This window comes from Pelobates fuscus, chromosome 2 (assembly GCF_036172605.1).
Source record: "Pelobates fuscus isolate aPelFus1 chromosome 2, aPelFus1.pri, whole genome shotgun sequence".
NCBI lineage: Eukaryota > Metazoa > Chordata > Amphibia > Anura > Pelobatidae > Pelobates > Pelobates fuscus.
In genome coordinates, this window is record NC_086318.1 from 225,561,041 (window position 1) to 225,588,011 (window position 26,971).

Here is a 26,971-nt window from a genome sequence, read left to right on the forward strand (position 1 = left end):
AGCCGAGTTGGGGTTTTTCAGCACAAAAAATGTGCTGAAAAACTCGGCTTATACTCGAGTATATACGGTAACCTTTTTCTGGTGCTCCCAGGCTTATTTAGGCTTGGGATCACCTTCAGTCTAAATATTTGTTATACATTTCAAGGGTTATCCCCTATATAAGGTTCTATGGACACACTATAGATCCAGTTTATCGGGAATCTTAATTTTTTTTGTTCAATAGCCAGTGAGCCAATGCTTAGCTGAGTAGAGCAAAGATAAGCTCCCCGCAGGAGCTTTTGGCTCCACAGGAGGTGGTGGTAGACACCTAGTAGTCCCCAAGTCAGTTATCAAACATTCACAAATGTGTAATCATTGAGATTCCTCCCTGGGGCTATAGTGGATGTAGTGCTTGGAGTTTTCATTTTAATTAAGATAACAATATTTTTTAAAACAATTTTACAGTGAAATTTATGTTTATATTCAGATTCTTGGAGACATTCAGACATTTCAGGATGCTGTGTTAGAGAAGGATGAACGACTTACCAGAGCTATGATTCCCAAGGGCTCGTTCCACATTACCCTTTTTGTAATGCATCTATCAAATGAAGATGAAGTTAATTTGTAAGTACCAATCTGTAAACATTGAACCTGTCATGGAAAAATGAAATGGTTTTACTTAAATTTCATTTTTTTTACATTTTTAAAGTAAAAATAGGGTGGTGAATAAATGTGTATGTCACATGTGAGATCTATTACTCTATTGCAAAGGTACTCTCCAGGTGGCGTCTTTTTCTGTGGTGGAACCCGATGATGAGGGGTAAGAGGATGGATATATAATAACCTAAAACTCTACCTCTTCAATCTTACACATTGATGAAAATGGGGATCTATGGAAGATTTTCTTGCACATGCATAATAGGATGCCATAGGCACTTACTGTGCATTGTGTGTGAAGATGACTTTTCTCATCAGCTGTGTTGAGTGATGACTGATGGGAAATCACAAGATGTAGGTTTCACCACATTTTCATAAAAATAGAGTATAATACAGTTTTGTGCTATCTGTTGTTTGCATTGGAATTTCAGTCAAATATATTCTATAATTATGTAAAGCTCATGAGTGGCAGTGACAAACACAAAAGGCTATTTATTTAAAAAGGATATTTAGCTAGGGAAATCTTGACATTCTTTATGCAGCCACAAAGGGCATTTTTTTGTTGTTGTAAATTTCCTAAACCTGATGTGTGCTACTACAATACCCAACCCATACACACAGCTTGCATTCAGATACATAACCCAGCACTGTAATTCCAACATGTAGACAGTGCACCTTATTTGTGAAGTTACATGGCTTAATTACCGGCATGTACATTTCAGTTGGAATTTTATTTTATTGATTTAAAATCAGTTTGCACAGTTTATATTTTTATATAAAAAGTAAAAAGTAAAATAATATAATCGTAAACTTCGTCATGGAAAATACAAGCCTACAGGTAAAACAAGAGCCACTAGTTTCTAAATAAAACAAAAACCATAATTAGTACACTGAAGAGCAATACAAAAAAAAATAATATCCATAAAATGCCTGTCATACCAAAAGCATGAGTTCTTGTTTGATGTGTGTTTATATATGTTAAGAGTTGTTTTTTTTTGTAAACCTTGGGATGACATTTATTGTGGTCTTTGATCTTGCACCAGGCCTAGACCATAAAACATCTAGATAGCCATCACCAGAGCTGGACACAAGGAATTTCATAGAGTGGGCAATAGACTGCCAGACCAACCCCCTCTGATCCCCCCCAAGGGTCTGCCCACTGAGAAACAACTAGTTTAGATATATAATGAGGGTGCTGAACTATCCAGAGAGTTCAGTTATTCATTTTTCTTTTGTCAGTAGGAGATCAATACCATCTAAGACTCCCACAAGAATTCTATATGGGGTAAATATATGTAAGGAATCTCTTGTGTTTTCTCCTATTTTATTTTATGTACTGTTTTGCAATTTGTTATCTGTATGTCATTTATTTCTGTATTTTGTACTCAGCACTGTGAATCTTTTTTGTCAGATTAAATGTTTACTTAATCAGCTTGTCTCTGTTTTCTAAGAGCTTCACCCTCCAAAGAAAAGCTCAGATAAACACGTTACCAAAAAGGGTTAATTATATGTGTTTGATCAGTAAAAGTAGAACTGTGATTCTATAATTCTCCTGTGTGTGGGGTAACCTAAGACGCCCGGGTTTAAAAGTCTTGGTGGTGGCAGTAAAGTGTGTACTAGGGGGTTAGTGTAGAAAGGATTGCAGGGGTTAATTGAGTGGTTGCTGGGATTAGCAACAGATAACCAGGGGTCTGGTGTCATTAACCCTGTCACTTCCACACTCTCCCCACTGTCTCGGCTGGGCCTATAGCCCACGCTCGTGACAATGCCAATCATTCCCAATCAGCATAAAACATAAAAACATTAGGATCTAAATGCATCAATAACAAAACTGCCATATGTAATCCTCCTTTTTTATTTTTATTTACTATATAGTAATATACAATAAAATTACCCCACACGGTAAACATAAAACAGTAAAAACAACCTAGCTTAAATTCAACCCCCGATTGGGATACCCTCTTTACAAGTGGGGAAAAGGTAATATAATCATGGTCCCTATGCAATCGAAATAGGGGGATAGGATCAAATATGCATACAAATCTTACATAGCAATGAACCTGGTAGCATAAGGGACCTGTCTGGCCAAGACCCATAAAAAAACATATGCTATAAAATGAGCTTAATAAATGGTACAGGTGCCCCACTTATTTAAGAAAAGCAATAGTAAACCCTTATTTAGAGAAATCTAATCACTAAACCTTGTAGAAAAATAACCACGGTATTCCTGATGAGGTCTGGGAATAACTGCAGAGATACTCTTGAATAAAATCATATTTATTTTTTTTCCCCCTCACCGATGCCAGAAGTAGGGTCTTGTCCTGCAGTGATTGAAATCGGATTATAAGGTCCAGGGTTGTGGAAGGTGATGAGCCTGCCGGAGTAGGAAGACTGAACATACCATCCAATTTCGCCGCCTTGGCAGGCTTTGGTGGTAAGAAGGCAACTAGAAACCTCTGTAGAAATTGAGGGAGGTCTACAATTCCAGGTGCCTCTGGTACGCCTCTAATCTTGAGGTTGTACCGTCTCTGCTGGTCTTCGAGTGCATCAAGCCTGCATGCGGTATTCTTCTCCTGCAATTGAAGCTCCAAAATCTTCTTTTCCACAGCAGACAACCCTGTGTCATGTGTGCTGTGTGATGCCTTTCTGAAAGTCAATATTTGTGTTAAGCTCTGCCAACATTGTTTTCAGCAGGATTGCGTTGACCGGTGTCTTGTCCTTAAATGCCAGAAGCTTGGGTCCTGGTGTCAGACCAAGTGAAGCCCACTCACCAGGGTCAAAGGAGAGATTCTCCAAAGAACAAGTGTTGTCTTCAAGGTGCGCCATAGTGTTCCATGATGCCCTCTGTGTGCTGTGGAACAAATCTCCGATATCCCGGCCTGACTAACCTTTGTCAGCCTTTGGCTTTTTGTTTTTGCGACCCATGCTGGTTCTACTATACTGGTGGGTGTTTATAACACGAGATATTGCCAGATACCATCCAAAATACTTTTTGGTAGGTTTGCTGTCTTTGTTCTTTAGTGGTTGGGGTATCTTTATTGCCTTACCATCCAAAATACAACCTGTTAGCACAACTTTCACGAAGCTTGAGGAATAAAGACCGCCCTGATTCACTGCTAAACTCCACTCCCAGGCACTTTATCTGCGCGACAACCTATCTACTGCCATAATTTGTAGAGTTAACAGACTATTGCTACAGAAACCAAATGAATGTTTAATTTAGAGATGTTAGCCCCACAGCACCTAAATCAGGAATTGGATTTTAGAGTTTTATAGTTTCCTGACGGACTATTCATTGTAGAGATGTATTTATTATTTAATTATCTTGGTCTTATATTCACCTATGTATTTTTATTTACATTTTCACATATGTGTTAATTAACTAATTGATCATAAATTGTAGTTATATATATATATATTTTGAGATAGTGGATTGCAATGACTGATAAATAGAAATAGTTCTGGGGGGCGTGGCCAGCCGAGCACCTAAGCAGACGTGTTTGCAGGGAGCTCCTGCTAAACACCTCGAAAACAGCCCCAAAAAGCCACGAAAACCAGCAGCCTCACCCTATAGTTGGAACTTTAGTGACCCTGAAACCCCGAAGAGTGAGATGGGGCGCAAGCACCGTAGAAAACTGGCATCGGAGGCTTCCACACTACCCGACATCAGACGGTCCTTCGATAGGCCGCAGCGGCCAGCACAGCCTAAGATGGCGCCGAACAGGCCTCAAAGCTCCAGTGAGTCGGAGGTGACCCCGGACGAAGAGGAACCAGGGACAACACAAACCCCCAGCAAAGTGTATCAAAGGGAGGACTCTGACTCAGACACGTCACCCTCTACCAAAGGGGACATTAAAAGGCTCCTGCTTGAGCTCCGAGAGGTGTGGAAGAAAGACTTGGACGGAGTGCGTGGAGAAATGGGCGGCATCGTGTCCCGCTTGGGAGCGGTGGAGACCCGAGAGGCGGAAAGGGACACCAGCCTCACAGAGACCCGAGCAACTGTGGCAGATCTCTCACAACAGCTCCAGCGACTCACACGCACCGTCACTGCCATTGAGACCAGGCACCGTAAGAAAAATATACGCATCAGAGGGGTGCCGGAGACAGTGGGACCTGAGTCGGTGCTGAAGTTCGCCAACAAAATGGCCACGGTGATGGAGGTGAGGGGAGAAGGCGGACTACCGCCTATAGCCTCGGCATTTCGGATTCGGAAGGCCGCTACAGCCCCAGTGGACGCTCCCAGGGACATTATAGAAGTCACGCGGAACGCGGCGGTGAAAGCAACAGTGCTGAACACCTCACGGAACACCCCCTTCCTCGCTGTGGAAAACTGCCAAGTGCAAATCTTCGACGACCTGTTATTCGCAGTACTGCTGGAAAGACGCAGATTCATGCCGGTCACCAGGGTCCTCAGATACCATGGAGTAAAGTGCAGATGGGGCGCCTTAGGTACCCTTGTGGTACCGCATGGAGACACAGTGATGTCGCTGTCCGCAGGGGAAGACCCAACAGACCTCTTGGGGAAACTCCAACTTCCACGGCTGCCACCCGCAGAGCACCAGATGCCACAAACACGCAAACATCCCATCGAAGGAAGAGAAAACCCTGGCACAGCGATGGAGGAACGGAGACCTACTCACCAGCACCCTCCATAAGCCAGGTAACCCAGAGGGGGGACCACAACCAAGTTGATGGAAAGGACTAAACAGAGGCTCAGGTGGGACTTAAGCCCAGTTATTTCACACGAGACTGATTCCACAATTATTTTTATTTTTGTCCCTCTCGAGCTCTCTAGACTTTACCTACCCCACTGCTCTCCAGGTGGCCACACTGACTGCCTTTACCCATAGCTGCGCAACCTTTGCTTCAGAGGTGCTAAACAGTTCATTTTTAACCCTACAATGGTTGCTCACATACTCCACCAATGTGACTATTTTCAATTCCCCTGAACTGCTACCGTGTACCAACTAAAGGTGTATCTCACTCCCACATGAGTCGTTACTCTATGCCGTCACCCTGCTTCTGACGACCCCACAAGAGTAGCTAACACTTTCTCCAAAGGCGTTTAATTTAGCTTCACTAATGTTACTGATAAGTAATTTCAAGAGGTATACTTCAACCCCACAAAAATTGCTAACTGGGTCCACCAATGTATATATAGTTTAATACCAAGAGCGTAGTTAACGTGTCTCTCAAAGTACTTATTTTAACCCCACGAATGTTACTAACATGTTCCCCCAATGTGTTTATCTTAACCATACTTGAGATGCTAACGTGTACAATGGAGAGTGTTGTTTCAACTCCGCATGAGTTGCTCACCTGTACTGTCAAATTGCTTAATTTAACTATCCAAGAGTATCCAACATGCCCCACTACCGTACTTACTCCCAACCCACTAGAGTTACGAACAGGTGATACCAATGAGGTTACTTTAACTCCATGCGAGTCACCCACGTGGTCCGCCACTGAGTATAAATCAACTCTATAAGAGTCAATACCAAAAGCTACCCATAAACTTACCTTGACCCCACATGAGACGCTAATGTCCTCTACCAGGGTGCTATGCTTTTAACTTTACGAGACCTCCCACCGGGATGTACCGAATGGTTACCTTAAAACTCAAACGAGCGACTAGTTAGCTTTGACCCTACGAGAGTGGCCAGTGTGTTATGTCAATTGGACCCTTATAGGCCCGCTTCAGCTACGCCTTTGTCGGCCCACATAGATGCCCATAGGCCCCCATAAGCTATTAGCGCGCTGTACTATCAGGCCCGCTTGAGCAGCCGGCAAGGCAAACCAAACGTGCTAAACCCGAACCCTTACGAGCCGCTGGCATGCTGCACCGCATGATGTACCTTGAAACCGCTATAACCGATAGCATGCTGTACCAACCTGTTCACTATGAGCCTTCGTAGATTGCTACAACATACTCCCTTATCTCAGCGTTGCCCACACTGGAGATGTTAACGTGATCAAACAAGAATGACTTATGTATATTGTTGACTTAAGTTGCGTTTACCTTGTACCCTGTATTGAATGATTGTATGTTTACCACCAAAACCAGTGGAGATTTCCTCCACAACAAAAATAAAGAATTGAAAAAAAAAAAAAAAAGAAATAGTTCTAGTTAAAAATAAATAATATAATATATGTATAAAGAAAAATATATTTATTTTAAATGCATTTATTAAAACATTTTCATAACATGCCAGTTTTAAATATGAAATATATATATTTTTTTAATTATTTTCTTCAGAAACAAGTAAGTACGTAGTTAAACATATGTACCAAAGGATAGTATGCCCAAGTCAAATAAAAAAAGTAAAATTTTTTTTTTATATATATTTTTATTTCTTCAAAAGTTTTTTCCATTTTAGAATTTCAAAAACATACATACAGTACCTCTGTAAACATTTCAGAATTATAACTAGGAATGTTTCCAATTAGGACAAAATGCAAAAAATAATAAAAGCATTAATACAATCGATGCATGTATATCTTAAATACATATACACATAGATATACATAGATAGCATTGCTAGAGTACCCCAGTATAGAATAACCATATCTATGGAAAACATAAATATCAAAATAGAGGAATCATTAAAAGCAAAATTCATACCATACACACATACCATCCCGTGGGACTAGCATAATTCTATCCCCTTATTACTTTCCTACATTGATAGGTACATTTTTGCTAGTATCTCTCCAGGATCAAACACACAGCGGGGGCTGCACCGACCTTCTATATTATAAACTATAATTATTAGCGATGAACTTATCCACCATTTTTTCCCAAATACAGGATTTCCTCAAACCAACAGAGTTTCCTTGGATTATTCCAATTTCCATTTTACATTGATATATTGCTTGCTTTTTAATTTCAATCCAGTCTGGAGCTTTATTGCTTTTCCAATATCTGGCTAGAACTATCTTGGTTGCCATTAAAATATGTGTTATCAACATACTTTTCTCAGTAGGCATAGGGGGCCATCCCTGATGTAACAGAAAGCTCTGGGGTGTGAAAGGTATATATATCTGGCAAATATTGTAAATCTGTTGGTATATAAACTTCCATATTTTACTTAGAGATTTACACTGCCACCATATATGGAGATAATCTCCTTTCCCATCGTCACATCGCCAGCAGAGATGATTCTGATCTTTGTACATTTTAGCCAGCTTTTCTGGGACCATATACCATCTGTTCATGAGTTTTTAAAAGTTCTCTACTATATTCAAACAATGTACCGATTTGTTGACCTTAACAATCACACCTATCATATCTTGCTCAGGGATTACAATATGTAGATCTTTTTCCCACTTAATCTTAGATTTCCAGACAGAAAGCTTCTGAGAATCCTTTAAAAACTCATAACATCTAGAAATATGGCCTTTAATTCTATGAGTTTCCAGAATCTTTTTTAAATTACTGTTGTTTTTATTAAGCTGGAAAACCAAGAATTTCGCCAAATAAAACTTAATTCTTAAATATGTGAATATCTCCTTACTATAAATCCCAAACTCTGATTGTAACTGATTGAATGACTTAATTTCCTTTCTGTCTATAATCTCTTGTATATTCGTAATTCCCTTCTGTGTACATCCCCTAATATTAATATCCTCAATATTCCCCTTAATTACCTCTAAGGGTAAAAAAGGAAACAGTCTATATTCTATTTTGAAATTTTTCTTAATGTTATACCAATATCTCAGAATGTTATCTATAATAGTTGAATTTTCTGGATGTACTGAGTTATTCTTATTTTCCTACTTCCTTGTTGTCCAAAATAAGGCAGGTAAGTTATTTGTCTCTACTAAAGATTGCTCTATTTGATTCCATGCTTGGTCTTTTTGATCAGTACTTAAGGTGTTAGCAGCATGTGCCAGCATACAGGCATTATGATATTCTATTATATTAGGGGCAGCAAGCCCCCGTCTTTTCTTTTCTTAGATAATAGCTGTAAGCTTATTCTCGTTTTTTCCCTTTCCAAATGAATTTGGAGAAAGCTGACTGTATAATTTTTAACCATGGAATTGGGACTTGTATTGGTATCATTCTAAAAAGATAATTTCATTTAGGCAGAATATATGAGCGAATGGTGTTTATACGCCCTATCCAGGAAATCTCTCTACTAACCCATTCTTTTAAGATCTTATTTGTAGATCTTATAAGTGGAAGAAAGTTAACCTCTACAATTTTTTTTATGTTTCTTGGAAATTTAATACCAAGAAAGATCGTATTACCCCTTACCCAAACAAAGTCGTAAGACATTTTCATAAAATACTTTTCTTCACTAGATAGGTTAGTTGTCATTATTGTAGTCTTATTAGTATTTAATTTGTAATTTGAGTATTCACTATATTGGGCCAATATTTTTTATCAATTCCGGTAGCGAGGATCTCGGATTCTGGATCATAAGCATAACATCATCCGCGTGTAGGTTGATCTTATGTTCTACGTTATTAAGCCTGAGTCCCTTAATCTTCTCCTTTTTCCTTATATCTTCTGCCAGAGGCTCTATGGTTAAAACATAGAGTAACGGAGACAAAGGGCAGCCCTGCCTGGTACCATTCTTGATATTAAACCAGTCTGCCTCTATTCCTGGACCTATGGTCCTAGCAGAGGGCCTAGTGTAAAATGCCATAATAGCGTCATAAACTGCTCCCACAATGCCATACGACTTGAGTGCATTCCCCAAAAAGTCCCATCTGACCCTGTCAAACGCTTTCTCAGCATCCAATGACAGGGTCAGAAGGGGGACATTCTTCCATATTACAACATCATGAACATCCAATATCCTTCTAAGACCACCAGAGGCTGCTCTGCCAGGTATAAATCCGGCTTGGTCTTGATGTATCAGAGCGGGAATACAGATTTTTAAGCGATCTGTTAAAATCGAAGCATAGATCTTTACGTCTTCATTAAGGAGAGATATTGGGCGATAATTCGCCAATTTAGCTGGATCTTTGTCTGGTTTCAAGATCGGGACAATGTTTGCTTGAAGCATCTCTTTAGGAAATGTACGATTCTCCACTATCTCATTAAATATCCTGGCGAGAAGCACAGAAAGAGTATCCCTAAATATCTTATAAAATTTATTTGAGTAACCGTCTGGGCCAGGGGCTTTACTTAACTGTAACTTATTTATTGCTACTTTAATATCGTCAGAGGTTATTGGTTTATTTATCTCCGTAAGTTGTTCTCTAGTTATTTTTGGTATTTTTTTATTTTTAAAATATTCTGATGAGGGAAGTTGTTGTCCTACAGATTCCAAATTATAAAATCGACTATAATAATCATTAAAGGCTGACCCAATTTTCTTTGGGCACAGTAGCCTTTCCTTTTCGGTCTCAGTTTTATGACTCCTCCTCAGTTGTTTTTTATTTTTCAATTTATTTGTAAGCAGCCTATCTGCCCTATTGCTCTTGTAATACCAATTTATCTTTAATGATTGTAAATTTCTGTTTTTCTCCTCCATTAATAATTCATTTATACTGTTTTGCATTAATAGCATTTTTTTTTACTTATATCCTGAGTTGGTGAGGCTTTATTTTCGTTAGATAGTTTATAATAATCTACATAAAGATCCCTAAGGGATTTCCCCTTCTTTTTTTTATCTATTGTACCCAATTTAATTAAATAGCCTCTTGTAACGCATTTGTATGCATTCCATACTATTGGAAGTGAAACTTCTCCCCCCTTATTTTCTTCAAAAAACCTTTCCGTCATCTCCTCAATATATTCTCTATTTTCTTTATTGGAAAGAATATTATCATTTAATCTCCAGTTTGTTCTTCTAGCACTATTATTCTCTATGTCCAACTCCAGAATTATAGCGTTATGGTCGGACCATGGAACTTCATCTATAAGAACTTTTTTAGTGCAGTTGGCCAGACTGTCATTGCCCAAAAATAAATCAATTCTTGAATATGAGAAGTAGGTTCTGGAAAAGTATGTAAAATCCATCTCCTCTGGGTGGCACATACACCATATATCCATTAATTCACAGATTTTACTATTACCATGACGTAAAGTCATGATTTTATTAATGACACGGAGGCGAGTATTATGATGCACTCTTTCTTTATTTCCCTCAGCAGCAAAGAAAATTTTTGAAAACATAACCAGTACATAACATTAACAGTCTGAGAGCAGTGTCTCCTTAGCAACGGTAACAGCCAATCAGATTCTTCTCTCCAGCATAATAGGTTCTGTCGACCAATCCTATTCCTCTTTATTTGCGATCCCGAAGAGTGATAACCGTCAAATTGAGAAAATTAATCCGGGTACCAATGCAATATCCATAATGAGACGTAGGTTAGGCTGTAGAAAAAGGAGAAATATGGTAATATTCTAGCATAAAACTGGATGTATGCAACATTACCAGGCCTTGTGGATAGAGTGTCTGTATTTTATGCTATTGTAGAAACGTAGTAATGGTTGAGGAACATAACCGGAGGGAAACTACATGACATCAGGACTTACCGTGCACCCACTTACCACTAATCCGACCTTTGTGGTTAGGATCAAGCAAACCTTTATGACATTACGAAGAAAACTTCCCAAATCAGGACTTACCTTGAGATCAACTTACCCAAAATTCTCTCCTTCTTCGGGTTGGGTGGGAGGGATAATACTCGCCTCCGTGTCATTAATAAAATCATGACTTTACGTCATGGTAATAGTAAAATCTGTGAATTTTATTAAGACACGGAGGCTCCTATTATGCTGGTTTAAAGCTGGGAGACTACCGTTCCCGCAAAGTGTTGAATAGGTTTAAAATAAAAATCACGAAAGGTGGATTCTGATGACCAATCGGCCGCTTTCATAATGTCTTCAAGTCGGCAACCAATCGAGGAGGCCTTGGAGGCCATCGCTCCCCGAACAGAGTGAGGTGTGAACAATGCAGTGTCAATGCCCGCTGAGGACATAATCCACTTAACCCAGCGAGCTAGTGTCGGAGTGGAAACTGGAAGGTGTGGTTTTTGGAATGAGATGAAGAGTTCATGTTTCGTTATGTCTCGTATTGTTGAGGTACGAGATTCGTAAGTTTGTAAGCATTTGACCGGGCATAGGAGTGGCCTGTCTGGAAACGCTGGGTATGACACACTTTCTGATGATGTCTTTGTTCTTCGAGAAATATCGAAAGTGACCCCTTCGGGGGTGTAGGAGCGTGTGGTGAGGTCTAAAGCCCTGACATCAGAAACCCTCTTACAGGATATGAGGCACAGGAGCATCACTAGTTTAGCAGACAGTTGTTTCAGAGACATGACTGCATTGTCTGGCCATGCTTCTAGAAAAGTGAGAACGATGGAGACGTCCCATAATACTGAATATCGTGGTAACGGTGGGCGTGCAAATTTCATGCCGCGCAAAAGTCTACATATCATTGTCTGTCTTCCTATCGGGATTCCATCTAAGCCCCGATGTGAAGCTGAAATGGCCGACCGATACAGGTTTACCGTACGGTAGGCCTTGCCATCTTGAAATAGTGAGGTCAGGAACTGAAGGATCGAAGTCAAAGGAGCCGATATGGGATCCAAATCTCGTTCCAGGCACCAATCACGCCATCTGTTCCAAGCAGACTTATAAGCCTGTCTCGTGCCGGGTGCCCATGCGCCCTCGAGAAGCTGAAGAGTTGCCTCCGAAACTCCCTGGATTGCCCAAAGTCCCCTGAAATCAACCACGCTGTGAGATGGAGAAGACCTTGTTGTATCAAGGGGTGAGGGGACCCGTCCGGGTCCTGGAGGAGGTACTCGAAGTGCGGGAGAGTGCGGGGTATATCTATCGCCATCTCTAAGAGGGGAGGGAACCATGGTTGGGAAGGCCATAACGGTGTCACAATCACCATTGTTCCCGTCTGGCGACGCAGTTGCAGTAGGCAACGTGGGATCAAGGCAAACGGTGGAAAGGCATAATTCCTTGTGGACGCCCAATCTTGGGTGAATGCATCTGTTGCCAGTGCGGATGGGTCCGGTCTCCAGCTGACAAATCTGGGTATTTGTGCATTTAAGCGGGAAGCAAAGAGATCTTTGTCCAAGGGGCCCCATAATGACCATATCTCTTTGAAGACCATGGGGCTCAGTCGCCAGTCGCTGGGGTCCTTGAGGTGTCGTGAGCACCAATCCGCAGTGGTGTTCCATAGACCGGGAATGTATTCTGCTGTGACTGAAATGCCTTGTGCCAGGCAGAATTGCCAGAAATCTCGTGCCATGTTCGCCAGAATCCTCGATTTCGTGCCCCCTAGATGGTTGATATATCGAACTGCTGATATATTGTCCATCTTCAAAAGAATAGAGCACTGGGCATGGGTTGGCGAAAAACTGCGGATCGCGAAGGACCCAGCGAGAAGTTCCACGCAATTGATATGGAGGGATGATTCCATGTCGGACCATCTGCCACCTGTAGATACATTCCCACAGCGTGCACCCCAACCGATTAAACTCGCGTCGGATTCTATAATGAGGTCTGGTGTGGTGCCAAAGATGGCGCGACCATTCCAGGCTTCCATATGGAGGAGCCACCATTAGGAGGAGCTTCCATATGGAGGAGCCACCATGCGGTTAGGGTGATCCAGTCCGAGTAGGTTACCCCGTCTCTCAAATGGGAAGCTTGTAGGCGTTGTAGTGCCCGATAATGGAGAGGGCATGGAAAAATGGCTTGTATAGAGGCCACTAGAAGACCTATCACCCTTGCCAATTGTCTGATAGTGAGCTGGGGCGTTGCCAGCGTGCGTCTGATCTCCTTCTTTATACCGTTCAGTTTCGTTAATGGTAGATGTAAGGTTTGAGACGTAGAGTCCACGATGAGCCCCAAGAATTCTATGTGTTGTGTGGGAACCAGAATGGATTTCTCCCAATTGACGAGAAAACCCAGGTTTTGTAGCAGAGTCTGAGTCCAGTGTAGATGGGTTTCGGCAAGTTGCGAAGATTGGCCCATAACGAGGATGTCGTCTAAGTAGATTATGAGACGTACTCCTCGACTGCGCAATAAGGCGACTATGGGCTTCATCAGCTTGGTGAAGCACCACGGGGCTGAAGATAGTCCGAACGGGAGACATGAGAATCTCCATTTCCTTCCCTGCCATATAAATTGCAGGAAGTCCTGGTGTTGCAGGGCAATCGGTACCGTGAGGTACGCATCTTGTAGGTCTAACTTTACCATCCAATCTGATGGCTGGAGGAGGTCCCTTAGACAATGTATTCCCTCCATTTTGAAATGGTTGTATGCTACGTGAGTGTTGAGGTGTTTCAAATTGATCACTGGGCGAACACCGCCACCTTTTTTGGCAACTAGGAATAGGTTGCTCACATACCCTGGTGTGTTCACAGGGATTTTGTAATGGGCTGTTTTTCTTACCAAATCTCGTATCTCCTTGGTGACAAGGGTTGTGTCTTGTTGGGAAAAATGGATTTCCCCTGGGGGGTAGTGTTGTATTGGTGTGGATAGGAAGTCTATGCCATATCCCTTTACAGTGTTCAGTACCCAGACATCTGATGTAATGTGTGCCCATACATGGGAAAAATGACGGAGTCTGCCCCCCACTGCCCATAGGGAAGAATGAAACGTAAGAGGACTTACCATAAGGCCGTCGTCCTGAGTGGGCACTTCGTGGTCCGCGAGCAACCCATGGCCGCCCACGTTGTGGGAAGAAGGCCGGGGCGTTGCGATGTTCCTGGAAGGTAGCTCGCCCAATGTAGGAGCCTTGGTTCTGTCTGAAAGAACTCCTGTTAACACGGCCGGACAGGCGGCTCCTGGCTCTTCCGGCCCCACCAAAAATCTTAGGGTGGAATACTTTGCGCATGTTAGATTGCGCCTTATCAAGGGCAGTAAACGTCTGGACGAAGGAGCCCAGTTCCTTAACGAAGTTGTCTCCAAACAGGAGACCTTTGGCTTGGGTGTCCGGCTCATTCAGAGCCATATTAATTAATTTTGGTTCAATTTTAAGCAATATTGATTTGCGACGCTCCGTAGCCATCGCAGTGTTGGCATTGCCAATTAAGCAAATCAGTCTTTGGATCCACCCGCTTATGGCGGTTCGGTCCAACTCCTGGTCGTCCTCGACCATCTCAAAAATCTTGGTTGCTGGACCAAGTATGTCTAACACTTTATCCTGGCAATTGCGCAGGGAAAAATCCAAGCCTTTGTTAGGCTTCCAACCTGTTTTACTCAGGAATTGTATAATTTTTGGGTCTACTGCAGGTGTTCTGCAAGCATCATCAGGGACCGTGGGTCGTGGGCATTCCGCCCTGAGTTTATTGCGTCGCCTTATCCAAAGGCTTGCGCACTCTAGAAGCAATATATCTCGCCACATGGTCCGAGGGTGACCATTCCGCTGATCGCGGGTGACGCAGGTCAACAGGGTCAAACAGGGGTTCCCCGTGGGGGTCCAGGATCATACCCGTGTCCCCTGGGGTTTTTTGGTCCATCTGATATACATCGGTTTGAGACGCAGTGCGATCTCGGTCAGGGTCGTAACCTTCAGCCAGACTATCTGATTCTAGATCCGAGGGATCTTCAGAATCCTGATAAGTCTCCTCCTCAATATCACTGAGATCCGACTCAGAGTCTAGCTGGGCTTTTGCCCTCTTCCATAACCTAGCCGATTTTGCCCGGCTAGTGGCTCTTTTGCGCGGTGGTGGAATAGGCTCGCCATCTGTGACAGGTGTATAGCTGTCCATCTGAGATAGAGAGGAGTGTTTTGATTTTGTCAATGCCTTGCGGCCAGCCTGAGGCTGTATAGGGGCCTGGGTAGTGGCTGTTTGAGCTGATTTCTGTGCCTGCATGAGGGCATGTGTCAGTGTCTGTGACAGTGAATCAGACATAAGTCCCATAGCTGAAGTAAAGGCTTTTGTCATAGCCTGTGACATAGATCTGTCAAATACAGTCTGCATATCCGCAGTGGTATTAAATTCAGCTGGGGGTGTATTAGAACTCCCTTGAATGGGGACATGGGACCCAGAGGGATTTTGGTTATCCTTGTCAGTAGGCATAATGATTATGCTGAGAAGACTGACAGGTTTAAACAGAACAGCTTAAATTGAGAAACCTAGGAATAAAACAACCTAGAAAGAAGGGTTGATTAACCCCAAATAAAAAGGAGGGGAAATCAGGGTACAAACAGGTACTCACAGTATAAATGAATACAAAAAATCAACAGGAGACACAGTGAGCCGTCCGACCGCCACTAACGCTAAACCCCAACTCCGAGTCCCGCCGTTGGGGGCGTTATCAGCTTCAGAGCGCGGTAAACCAATAAAATGTCCGCCGCGCGCGGCTAATATCACGAACAAGGCAGTGTTCGTGTAAGTGATTGCCGCGAAGGTGAAGCTAGATAACTGTGCGGTTTAACTACCAAGCGCGCAAATGCGTGGACTTGCGCGTTCGTCAGAAATACCGAACACGTCGGATCTGACAGGCTCAAATGTCGCTGACAGGACACCAAAATTCCGCCCAACTTCCCTGCGCCCGATCAATAAAGATTGGGCTCAGGTTGGCAGTGTAGGAATTAGGATCCAGAGGGTATTAGAAAATAACCACAAGTATGTACACAAAAAAGAAGGTATAAGGAGAAACTGTATATGACAGGGGAATCAATTAGAGAGATACATAAATCCCACAGGCATTAGTACATAGACAATATTAATCAGTAAAGTATTAAAGGTACAATAATGAATTATAAAAGTACGAAATTTGATAGTAATAATACAAAATATGATCCCCACAGTTAAGGAACCGTGGGGACAAATCTTAGACTATCGGCTCTTTTCCAATGCGTCTCCTGTAAGAAAATGATTTGAGCTTTTTCTCTCTTGATGTAATCAAACAAAATCGCTCTCTTATTGGGAGAATTTAGTCCCTGAGTATTCAACTATATAAATTTAACCATTATGCTTATTTTATCCTCATATAGAATGTCTCCAAGATCCAGAATCCATTATCTATGATCTTGTGAACTTGTTTTTTAACCCCTTCAGGACGGAGTCAATAGTGCACGTTCTGATCAAAACAAAACGTAAACAAAAACTGGAATTTGCGCTATATGTCTGTTCACCCGTAGTTCCCCTCTTTCAAATTATATGCACCCACACTTATTATATATCATTTTGTTCAGGAGAAACAGGGCTTTAATCTATCATTAACTATTCATATATGGAACATCATTTATTATGAATAAAAGTAAAAAAAATGTGAGAAAATAAGATATTTTTTTTACATTTGCATTTCCGTCTGACATTTTAACTGTGAATGTCATAATACTGTTAGGTTTTACTGCAAAAAAAATGCACATATTTGTAATCAGCGATGTCTCACGAGTACAACAGTACCCCCCATTAACAGGTTTTATGTTGTTTTGGAAAGTTACAGGGTCAAATATAGAACATTACATTTTCAAATTGAAATTTGCCAGATTAGTAATGTTACCTTTGAGACGGTGTGGTAGCCCAGGAATGAGAATTACCCCCATAATGGCATACCATTTGAAAAAGTAGACAAGCCAAGGTATTGAAATTGGGTATGTTTAGTCTTTTTTAGTAGCCACTTAGTCACAAACACTGGCCAAAGTTAGCGTTCATATTTGTTTTTGTGTGAAAAAAGCAAAAAACAAATATTTGGCCAGTGTTTGTGACTAAGTGGCTACTAAGAAAGACTGGACATACCCCACTTGCAATACCTCGGGTTGTCTACTTTTGCAAATGGTATGCCATCATGGGGGTAATTCTCATTCCTGGGCTACCATACGCTCTCAAAGGCAACATAACCAATCTGGCAAATTTCAATGTGAAAAAAATGAAATGCAAGCCTTATATGTGACTCTCTAACTTTCCAAAACACCATAAAACCTGTACATGGGGGGTACTGTTATTCTCGGGAGACTTCACTAAACACAAATATTAGTGTTTTAAAACAGTAAAACATATTACAACAATAATATAGACCATAAAAGTGCAGTTCGCTTGTAAAAAATGCAAAAAACGTCACTTTTACTTAAAATATCATCGTTGTAATACAATTTACCAGTTTGAAACACGAATATTTGAGTTCAGCGAAGTCTCCAGAGTAAAACAGTACCCCCTATGTACAGGTTTTATGGTGTCTTGGAGAGTTACAGGGTCAAATATAGTGCTTGCGAATTAAATTCTCTGCACTTTCTCCCTGTGTTGTCAGGCATGTCAATCAAATTTTAATTAATCAAATCACATAATTACGTTAAAAGGTTATTTAAATATACATGTAGAATTTTAATATATATGCTTTTATAGGTATTTAAATTCTACGTGTATACTAATGTAATCTTTTATGTAATTATATGTATTTATCTATATATATATATTTGCGGTTATTTGTATTTTATATATATAAAGATATATATAGAATGTCATTCTAAGTGTATTTTGTTACCGATATATATATATTAATAACAAAATACAGTTAGAATGAAATTACATATGCATATATAATTTATATTAAATTTTGTTTCAATATTTTATTTATTTATTTTATTATTTTATTTATTTATTATTTTAATTATACGTATTTATATATAATATATATATGTACATCTATTATATATATAATATATATACATATCATATATATGTAACATCATTCTAAGTGTATTTTAATATTAATATATATACTTATATTAATATTAAAATACACTTTGTATGACGTTACATATATATAATATATAATATATATACATATTATATATATATATAAAAATATATTTAATTTATTTTTACACTTGTGTTTTATTTATTTTTTATACTTCCCACCAGCAGGGGGACTGTCTGATATTTCAAACAGTCCCCCTGCTGGCAGATCCACAGCCAGCTATAGGGGGCCATGTGATCGCTCTTTGAGAGCGATCACATGGCCCCCGGGGGCCTGATTTGCCGTGGGAGGGCTGCCTGGGCTGTGAGGCAGTCCTCCCGAAGCGGATCGCGGCGGAGGTAAGTACATCTTACCTCCTGGGGCTGCAAGCCGTTACGGCGTGCTATGCCGTCATAACGGCTTTAAAGCCCACTTAACCCGTGACGGCATAGCACGCCGTAACGGCGTTAAGGGGTTAAGTTTCTTGCTAATCTGAAGTTGGGCCCCCACCACTAGTACACATACAACACCAGTCATACACCGTCTCCTCATATATGAGAGGCATTCATACAGATAACCTTGAGTCTTATACTCTGGGTATAGATCCAAAAGGGAAAAAAAACAGTGGAATCTTGTCCTCATCCGGATGACTCCTAGATAAGGAGAAAAGAGGAGCTGAGCTATGACCATCCCTTATACTTGAATTACTACTTCGCCTGCTAAAATACTACTTACGTATCCAAAACCTCCCCCCTATATCAAAACCTTTTATTCTTCCAAATTTGGAATCACCTACTATGAGACAGTCCTGTCTAACTCTGTAATCTCACAATTGTTTGGAGTACCCTCCCATCTTTACCCCCAACTTTCACCTTGAAACCATTAATGGGAATACTTCTATTTAATACCAACGTTTTTCACACATGTGGTTAAAATTTATCAACTTGTGCAAGTGTTATATAAATCTATTATCCTTTATATTGTTCCAAGTGTTACTCAGTTTAAAAAAAAAAAAAAAAGTTCCCTATCCTAAAGAATTTTAAAATTAACCCAGTGTACGTAAATATCTCTTCCATTAACTCTTTTGCCTACAATTGCTCTTAATGCTTTACCTAACAACAAATTTTAATCAACTTGTGTAAGTGTGATACTTATCTATTAACCTTTAAATTATTCCAAGTGCTACCCAGTTTTGGAAGGAATATCTATCCTAGTAGATATAGAGTTAACCCAGTGATATATAGGTGTCCTTACTATTAATCCTATTACCTTAGTATTCTATCTAACCGCAAAATTTTCTACTCTCTTTTTTCCCCCTTCTTTTTCCTTCCTTCCTACTCAACAATCCACTTGCTTTTTAACGTGATTCTCTAAAAAAAAAAAAAAAGAAGAAATTCCAAATTTAAATCCTTATAATGCTATTTCAGCATATTTCCCTTAGTGACTCAAAATATACTAAACCTTTTTCATTTAAATATAATAATGGAAAGTAACATTAATATGTTTAATTAAAACAAAAGTGTATACAAAGAAATAAATCATAAAACAAAATAATCTCACACATTGTCAAGTATGAGGTGGAAGAAACCCGCTCCCTTCAGTCCTTACTCAAGAGAGATAAGGATCAAGAGGCAGTGGGAGGCCGCCAGCACTATGACACCTAATACAGATTGAATGAGGGATAACAAATTGGGATAAAGTCCAGGAGTGATTTAACTCTTAAATGGCAGTGAGATAACAGGGGCATGATCCATACACAAAAACTGCTTAATTAAGCTTAAGTTGTTTTGATGCCTAACGTGTCCCTTTAATTTCCTTGGAGCCCCAATAAATCTCTTTTGCTAAAAAGCTTTTTAGTGTCCCCATTTGATGAAGGATATGTTCAGTGTTTACTTAAAATGGGAGGGAATGCTCTAAACCATCACTGTTTGACTCCAAAAGGGCCTATCTTCCCCAGTGCCATCCATGTTTGCATAAATTCAAACTTCAAAGCAATAAAGGAATCCTCACTTTTATTCCTTTTATTTTGAGCCGATCAGTTGCTCATTATATTCCCAACCATCTAACTCATACAAAAAGGCAAATACAAGTGTAAAAACTAATAAGGTTGATTGCTAGGTGCTCAGAGTGGATCTACACAGTTAAACTGCCATGCAGCACAGTATCTAAAACATGATACCCTGATTTGTTTTATTGTTGTTAACCGTTGTTACACCGTCATTACACTAGAGACCATTTATGGTGTTTGGTTTGATCAGAAGATTGAACTTACCGTATATACTCGAGTATAAGCCGACCCGAATATAAGCCGAGGCCCCTAATTTTATCCCAAAAAACTGGGAAAACTTATTGACTCGAGTATAAGACTAGGGTGGGAAATGCAGCAGCTACTGGTAAATTTCTAAATAAAATTAGATCCTAAAAAAAATATATTAATTGAATATTTATTTACAGTGTGTGTATAATGAATGCAGTGTGTGCGTATGTGTGTGTGTATGAGTGCAGCGTGTGTGTATGAGTGCAGCGTGTGTGTGCATGAATGCAGTGTGTGTGTGCATGAATGCAGTGTGTGTGTGTATGAATGCAGTGTGTGAATGCAGTGTGTGCAGGGCCGGTGCAAGGATATTTGCCGCCGTAGGCAAAAAATTTTTTGCCGCCCCTCCCCCCCCCATATGTCCTGACTTCCCCTCCTCCTCCCTCAGTGGTCCTTACCTCCCCACCCCCGTGTTCCTTCACCCCCCCCCCAGTGGTCCTGACTCACCCCTCCCCTAGTGGTCCTTACCCTCCCCTCCCCTAGTGGTCCTTACTTCCCCCTCCCCTCCCATAGTGGTCCTTATCCCACCCCCTCCCTCTCATAGTGGTCCTTATCCCCCTTCTCCCTCCCATAGTGTTCCTTATCCCCCCCATCCCTCCCATAGTGGTCCATATACCCCCCCCCCTCCCTCCCATAGTGGTCCTTATCCCCCTTCTCCCTCCCATAGTGTTCCTTATCCCCCCCCCCATCCCTCCCATAGTGGTCCTTATACCCCCCTCCCTCCCATAGTGGTCCTTATCCCACCCCCTCCCTCCCATAGTGGTCCTTATACCCCCCTCCCTCCAATAGTGGTCCTTATCCCCCCCTCCCTCCCATAGTGGTCCTTATCCCACCCCCTCCCTCCCATAGTGGTCCTTATCCCACCCCTCCCTCCCATAGTGGTCCTTATACCCCCCCTCCCTCCCATAGTGGTCCTTATACCCCCCTCCCTCCAATAGTGGTCCTTATGCCCCCCTCCCTCCCATAGTGGTCCTTATCCCCCCCCTCCCTCCCATAGTGGTCCTTATCCCCCCCCTCCCATAGTGGTCCTTATCCCCCCCCTCCCTCCCATAGTGGTCCTTATCCCACCCCCTCCCTCCCATAGTGGTCCTTATACCCCCCTCCCTCCAATAGTGGTCCTTATCCCCCCCCCCCCATAGTGGTCCTTATCCCACCCCCTCCCTCCCATAGTGGTCCTTATCCCACCCCCTCCCTCCCATAGTGGTCCTTATACCCCCCCTCCCTCCCATAGTGGTCCTTATACCCCCCTCCCTCCAATAGTGGTCCTTATCCCCCCCTCCCTCCCATAGTGGTCCTTATCCCCCCCCTCCCTCCCATAGTGGTCCTTATCCCCCCCCTCCCATAGTGGTCCTTATCCCCCCCCTCCCATAGTGGTCCTTATCCCCCCCCCTCCCTCCCATAGTGGTCCTTAACCCACCCCCACCCTCCCATAGTGGTCCTTATACCCCTTTTTTTTGTTATTATTAATTTTTTTTTAATTCTTATTATTTTTTTTATTATTTCTTCTTATTTTATTTATATATTTTTTTTTTCGTCCCCCCTCCCTGCTTGATATATGGCAGGGAGGGGGGCTCTCCTTCCCTGGTGGTCCAGTGGCAGTTCAGTGGGGGGAGAGGGGGGCTGGCAGAGCTGTAACTTACCTGTTCTGCAGCTCCTGTCAGCTCTCTCCTCCTCTGCGCCGTCCGTTCTGCTCTTCTGTCAGCTTACACTGTAAGTCTCGCGAGAGCCGCGGCTCTCGCGAGATTTACACTGGGAGCTGACCGAGGTGCTGACCGGACGGTGCAGAGGAGGAGAGAGCTGACAGGAGCTGCAGAACAGGTAAGTTACAGCTCTGCCAGCCCCCCTCTCCCCCCAGTCTGTATTATGGCAATGCAAATTGCCATAATACAGACCTTGACTCGAGTATAAGCCGAGTTGGGGTTTTTCAGCCAAAAAAATGGGCTGAAAAACTCGGCTTATACTCGAGTATATACGGTATATATCATTGCTGCATTTTAGGAAACATGTTTTTTGTTACTGATAGAATCTCTGTGCAGATTTACACCCTATTGATCCATTGAGACCAAGAGAACTCTCCAGACTTCTTTATTTGGGACATTAGTGTTCCTTATAGGATTGGGTATTAACCTGGGGACAAATAATGGTATTATTTATAATAATAATAATAAGGAAAGGTGGGGCACACAAATCCCCCCCCAAAGTCTTGGCCATCTTTACCTCTTCCTGGTGGCTAGGAGTCCCCAAGCTGTTTGTCACCCAACCCAAATAAAAATATAAGCATGCATATGGACTCAGTACTTGGTTTGGGCCCCTTTTGCAGCTCTCCCCGGCTGTTCCCACCTCCTATAACCTCCTATCCAGTACCAGCACTTTATTTAGTCTACCTCAATACAAAAAGAAAGCAGCTAGATCCTCATTTTCCTACAGAGCACCACAATTATGGATCAACCTCCCACACACTTTCAAATCTTCCCCAGCCCTAAACTCCTTTAGAGATCCATCTCTACATATCTCAAAGTAGAATGCACCAGTCATGGTTGATTATATATTTCTGACCTGTACTATGTTCAATTTTGTATATATTGTGTATTGATATTGTTTTTGTATTTTATTGTAACCTATTGCATCAATGCAATGTTTTGTGAACCCAGGACATACATGAAAACGAGAGAAATTTCAATGTATCCTTCCTGGTAAAATATTTTGTAAATAAATAAAATAAATAAATATTTGGGTCCAACAAAGTCTGAAAAGTAAAACAGCACCCCCCCATGTGCAGGTTTTATGGCATATAAGTCTCGTTTATAAAAATAAGATAAAGGGGTTCCAGGAGCTAAAATCAATTGCACAAAAATGCATATCAAATAAAAACACAAATGAAAAGTAAGCCCAGGTAAAAAATAGTCTATGTCCAAAATTAATCCATGATACGAAGGAATTCACAAAAATAACTTGAATCCAATATACTAAATAAAGTCCACAGAATGTAGCATAAGGGTGAACACACTAAGCTGTGTATATAGATAATGCACAGTCGTAGGACCCTATTGCCAGTATGGTATAATTTACTGAATCTACACAACAAAGAAATTCCAATTTCAAACCAGTCTAAAAAAAAGATGCTTCTCCTCTCTGCTCTAACCACCACCCACACAATATCTCAAAACCTAAACCTCAGGAGCCATTCAGACATCCACAATCAACCCAGAACTACAGACATCATGAACGCAATTCCATCTTGGAAGTCACCTCCCGTCCTGTAAGGCAACTAAGAGATAGGTCACCTGTGACACAAACAGAAGAATCAGGTTCAAGACATAAAGAACCAAGATTATCCAATCCCAATATATTTACCACAGCTCTTCAGAGGAAATACGTAAATCTCCTGACCAGATATTGACTATATCCAATAACCACAATAATACAGAAAAATATTTTTTACAGTGGAGGACTTCAGAAAAAGGATGTTGGGAGAAATTGCAGAAGAACTAGGAAATCAAGAAGAGGCGATGCAACAGAAAAGGAAGAAATAACAATATTTAATTTATCAGATAAAAAATTTAAGGATGGAGAAGTGTCACTTTTAAAGAAAGGCCTTAAATTTGCCCCACCTCTTAGAATTCAGATTTTAATATATTTATAGATCTACATAAGTTTATCCGCAAAATTACTATTAAAAATATTTTTATGCACAAGACTTACCCTAAAAGACCTTACCCTAAAAGGACCACTATAGGCACCTAGACCACTTCAGCTCAATGAAGTGGTCTGGGTGCCAGGTCCATCTAGGGTTAACCCTGCAGCTGTAAACATAGCAGTTTCAGAGAAACTGCAATGTTTACATTAGGGTTAATCCAGCCTCTAGTGGCTGTCTCATTGACAGCCGCTAGAGGCGCTTCTGCGCTTCTCACTGTGAAAATCACAGTGAGAAGACGCTGATGTTCATAGGAAAGCATTGAGTAATGCTTTTCTATGGACTGATTGAATGCGCACGGCTCTTGCCGCGCATGCGCATTCAGCACTGAAATTGGAAGAGGGAGGAGATTTCCCCAGTGCCGAGGGAGCCTGGCGCTGGAGAAAAGTTAAGTGTTTAACCCCTTCAGCCCAGTGGGAGTGGGACCCTGGGGCTGGGGAGGGGGGGACCTAAAGACCCTATAGTGCCAGGAAAAGCAATTTGTGCATTTTTTGCTGTTTGTGTTCAACCGCAATTTGCATCTCTCTCATTTATTGCACCAGCAGATATTATAAACCATTTTTTAGAGGACAAAAATGGCTTTAATTTGATGTCACATATATATATATATATATATATATATATATATATATATATATATATATATATATAAATTCTCATTTATTATAAAAAAAAGTGGACGAAAACATAAAAAAAAGCATTTCTTCACAGTTCAGGCAATAATAATGTGTGCACAATATGTCCAGCTTAGGAAAAGTAATTCAAAATAAATTCATTTAGGTGTCTTGATTTATAGAGCACATAATATGTATACAATTTCAGCCTATTTTGGACGTTACAGGTCACAAAATACAAGGACTAAAATAAAATTTCAATGTGAAACAATTTTAGAAGTTGGTATGTTTGTCTTGTCAGTTTAGTAGCCATCACAAAAAACAAAATTGCCACACAAAAGTATATATTTATATAAAGTAGACATCACAGGCTATTTACCTGAGGTTATTTTAACACTTTTTACATAGCCATTTCATCGTTAATCTCTGCTAAATATTGGAGTAAAATTTAGTTTTTTCTCTATTTTGGCATATACACATATAACAAGTTATTTTTTAATGTGTATTTCGCAAAGCTGGTGTGTGCTATTCCTGTACAGAATATTGTGTTCAGCTATATCTGCTGTGTACAACGATACCCCCATTGTATGCCTTTGGCACTACTCTCTGAAGCTACAATGCCATAAAAGAGACAAGGCAATTTCAGTTTCTATAGTTAGAATTTTCATAGATTGATTTGACGGGCCTATGTTTCTTTTTTGTGGCATTATAGCAGTTTAAATGTTATAATAACCCCACAAATGGCTTCCATTTGAGAAAGCAGACACCCCAGGGTATCTTATATGATGTATATCTTCTTAACTTGTCACAATTTTTTCGTAAATTTATATCAATGTTTGTGGTGAGGAAAAAAAGTATTTCTTACACTTGATATGTGCCACTGTCATAAAATACCCCAAATAATGCTCAGTTACATCTTCTAAGTAAAACAATATGCTCAATGTATGACCTAGACACTATTTTGTGAAGTTACAGTGATGTAAAAGAGACGTGACAAGTTCAAGTTTTTAAGTGTGAATTTTCATAGAATGGTTTTGATGGCTCCGTGTTCCATCTGGAGCACTTCAGCAAGCGACATGTTCCAACTACACCATAAAGGCATACAATTTCTTAAAGAAGACATCCCAGGGTATTTTAAAAGGCATATTTTGAACCTTAGCGTGGGATAATTTTTCCACTAGCTTGTACCAAGTGTAGTGGTAAAAATTAAATTTAAGTTAACCCTCAGGGTTTAAAAAAAAAAAAAAAAAAAAAAAAATCTTATCATAGTAAAATACGCTGATCTGTATTTTGATCACTGTAGTCAGTGATCAAATGGCAGTGAAGGGGTTAATTTTAAAGCAGGGGAAAGGGGGTGAGATCTAACTTTAACTTTTGTTTGTTTGTATTTTTGCAGGGAGAAGATCAGCACTGATCCGTCCCCCTGCACTTCACACATATCTCGGAAGCGCAGGGAGGCGGAACAGGAGTCCCTCCAGCATATGTGCTCGCTCTGACAGCCTGTCAGAGCAATCACAGCTGCAAGGACAGCGCGATCGGGTGCTCCCAGTCTGCCTCAAACACAGAGGCAGTCAAGAGGAGCGTTAACCCCGCAATTGCTGTAATTGCGTCGATCTAGGGTTCAAATCCGTCATTAAGGGGTTAAGCACTCAAATGACAACAGAAGATTATGAGCATACCGATCTACATCCAACCTATACTTTTTATCCACAATACGTAAAGAGCGAACCAGAGTTTTTGAAAATATGGTGGAAGCTGACTTTAGGGGACTAAACAATAAAAAATTGAAGAGCGACAATCTATCTCATAGAGACAATCTTCAAAAAAAATTTAGGAAGGAAGACAACATAACCATCAAATCAGCTGATAAGGGTGGCGGATTGGTCATTCTGAATACAGAAGACTATAAAAAAGAAAACATTAGACTACTTGAAGATGTATCCACATACCAGAAGATGGATAAGGATCATACAGTGTCATTTCTTGCCAAATTAAAAGAACTATTAGACTACGGCAAGGATAGAGGAATTTTAAATGATAGGGAATACAAATACTTGTACATTTTACATCCCAAGATACCTATCTTTTACCATCTGCCGAAGATACAT

The 26,971-nt window shown here is 40.9% G+C and overlaps 1 protein-coding gene across 1 annotated transcript in view; it reads left to right on the forward strand.

Moving 5' to 3' along the window:
* LOC134587102 (uncharacterized) overlaps nucleotides 1-26,971 on the forward strand; it is a 161,611-nt gene that overhangs the window by 33,333 nt on the left and 101,307 nt on the right. Inside the window, exon 4 of the mRNA XM_063443225.1 lies at nucleotides 467-603. Within this exon, the coding sequence (XP_063299295.1) occupies nucleotides 467-603 (137 nt within the window). The remainder of the gene's footprint in view (nucleotides 1-466; nucleotides 604-26,971) is intronic.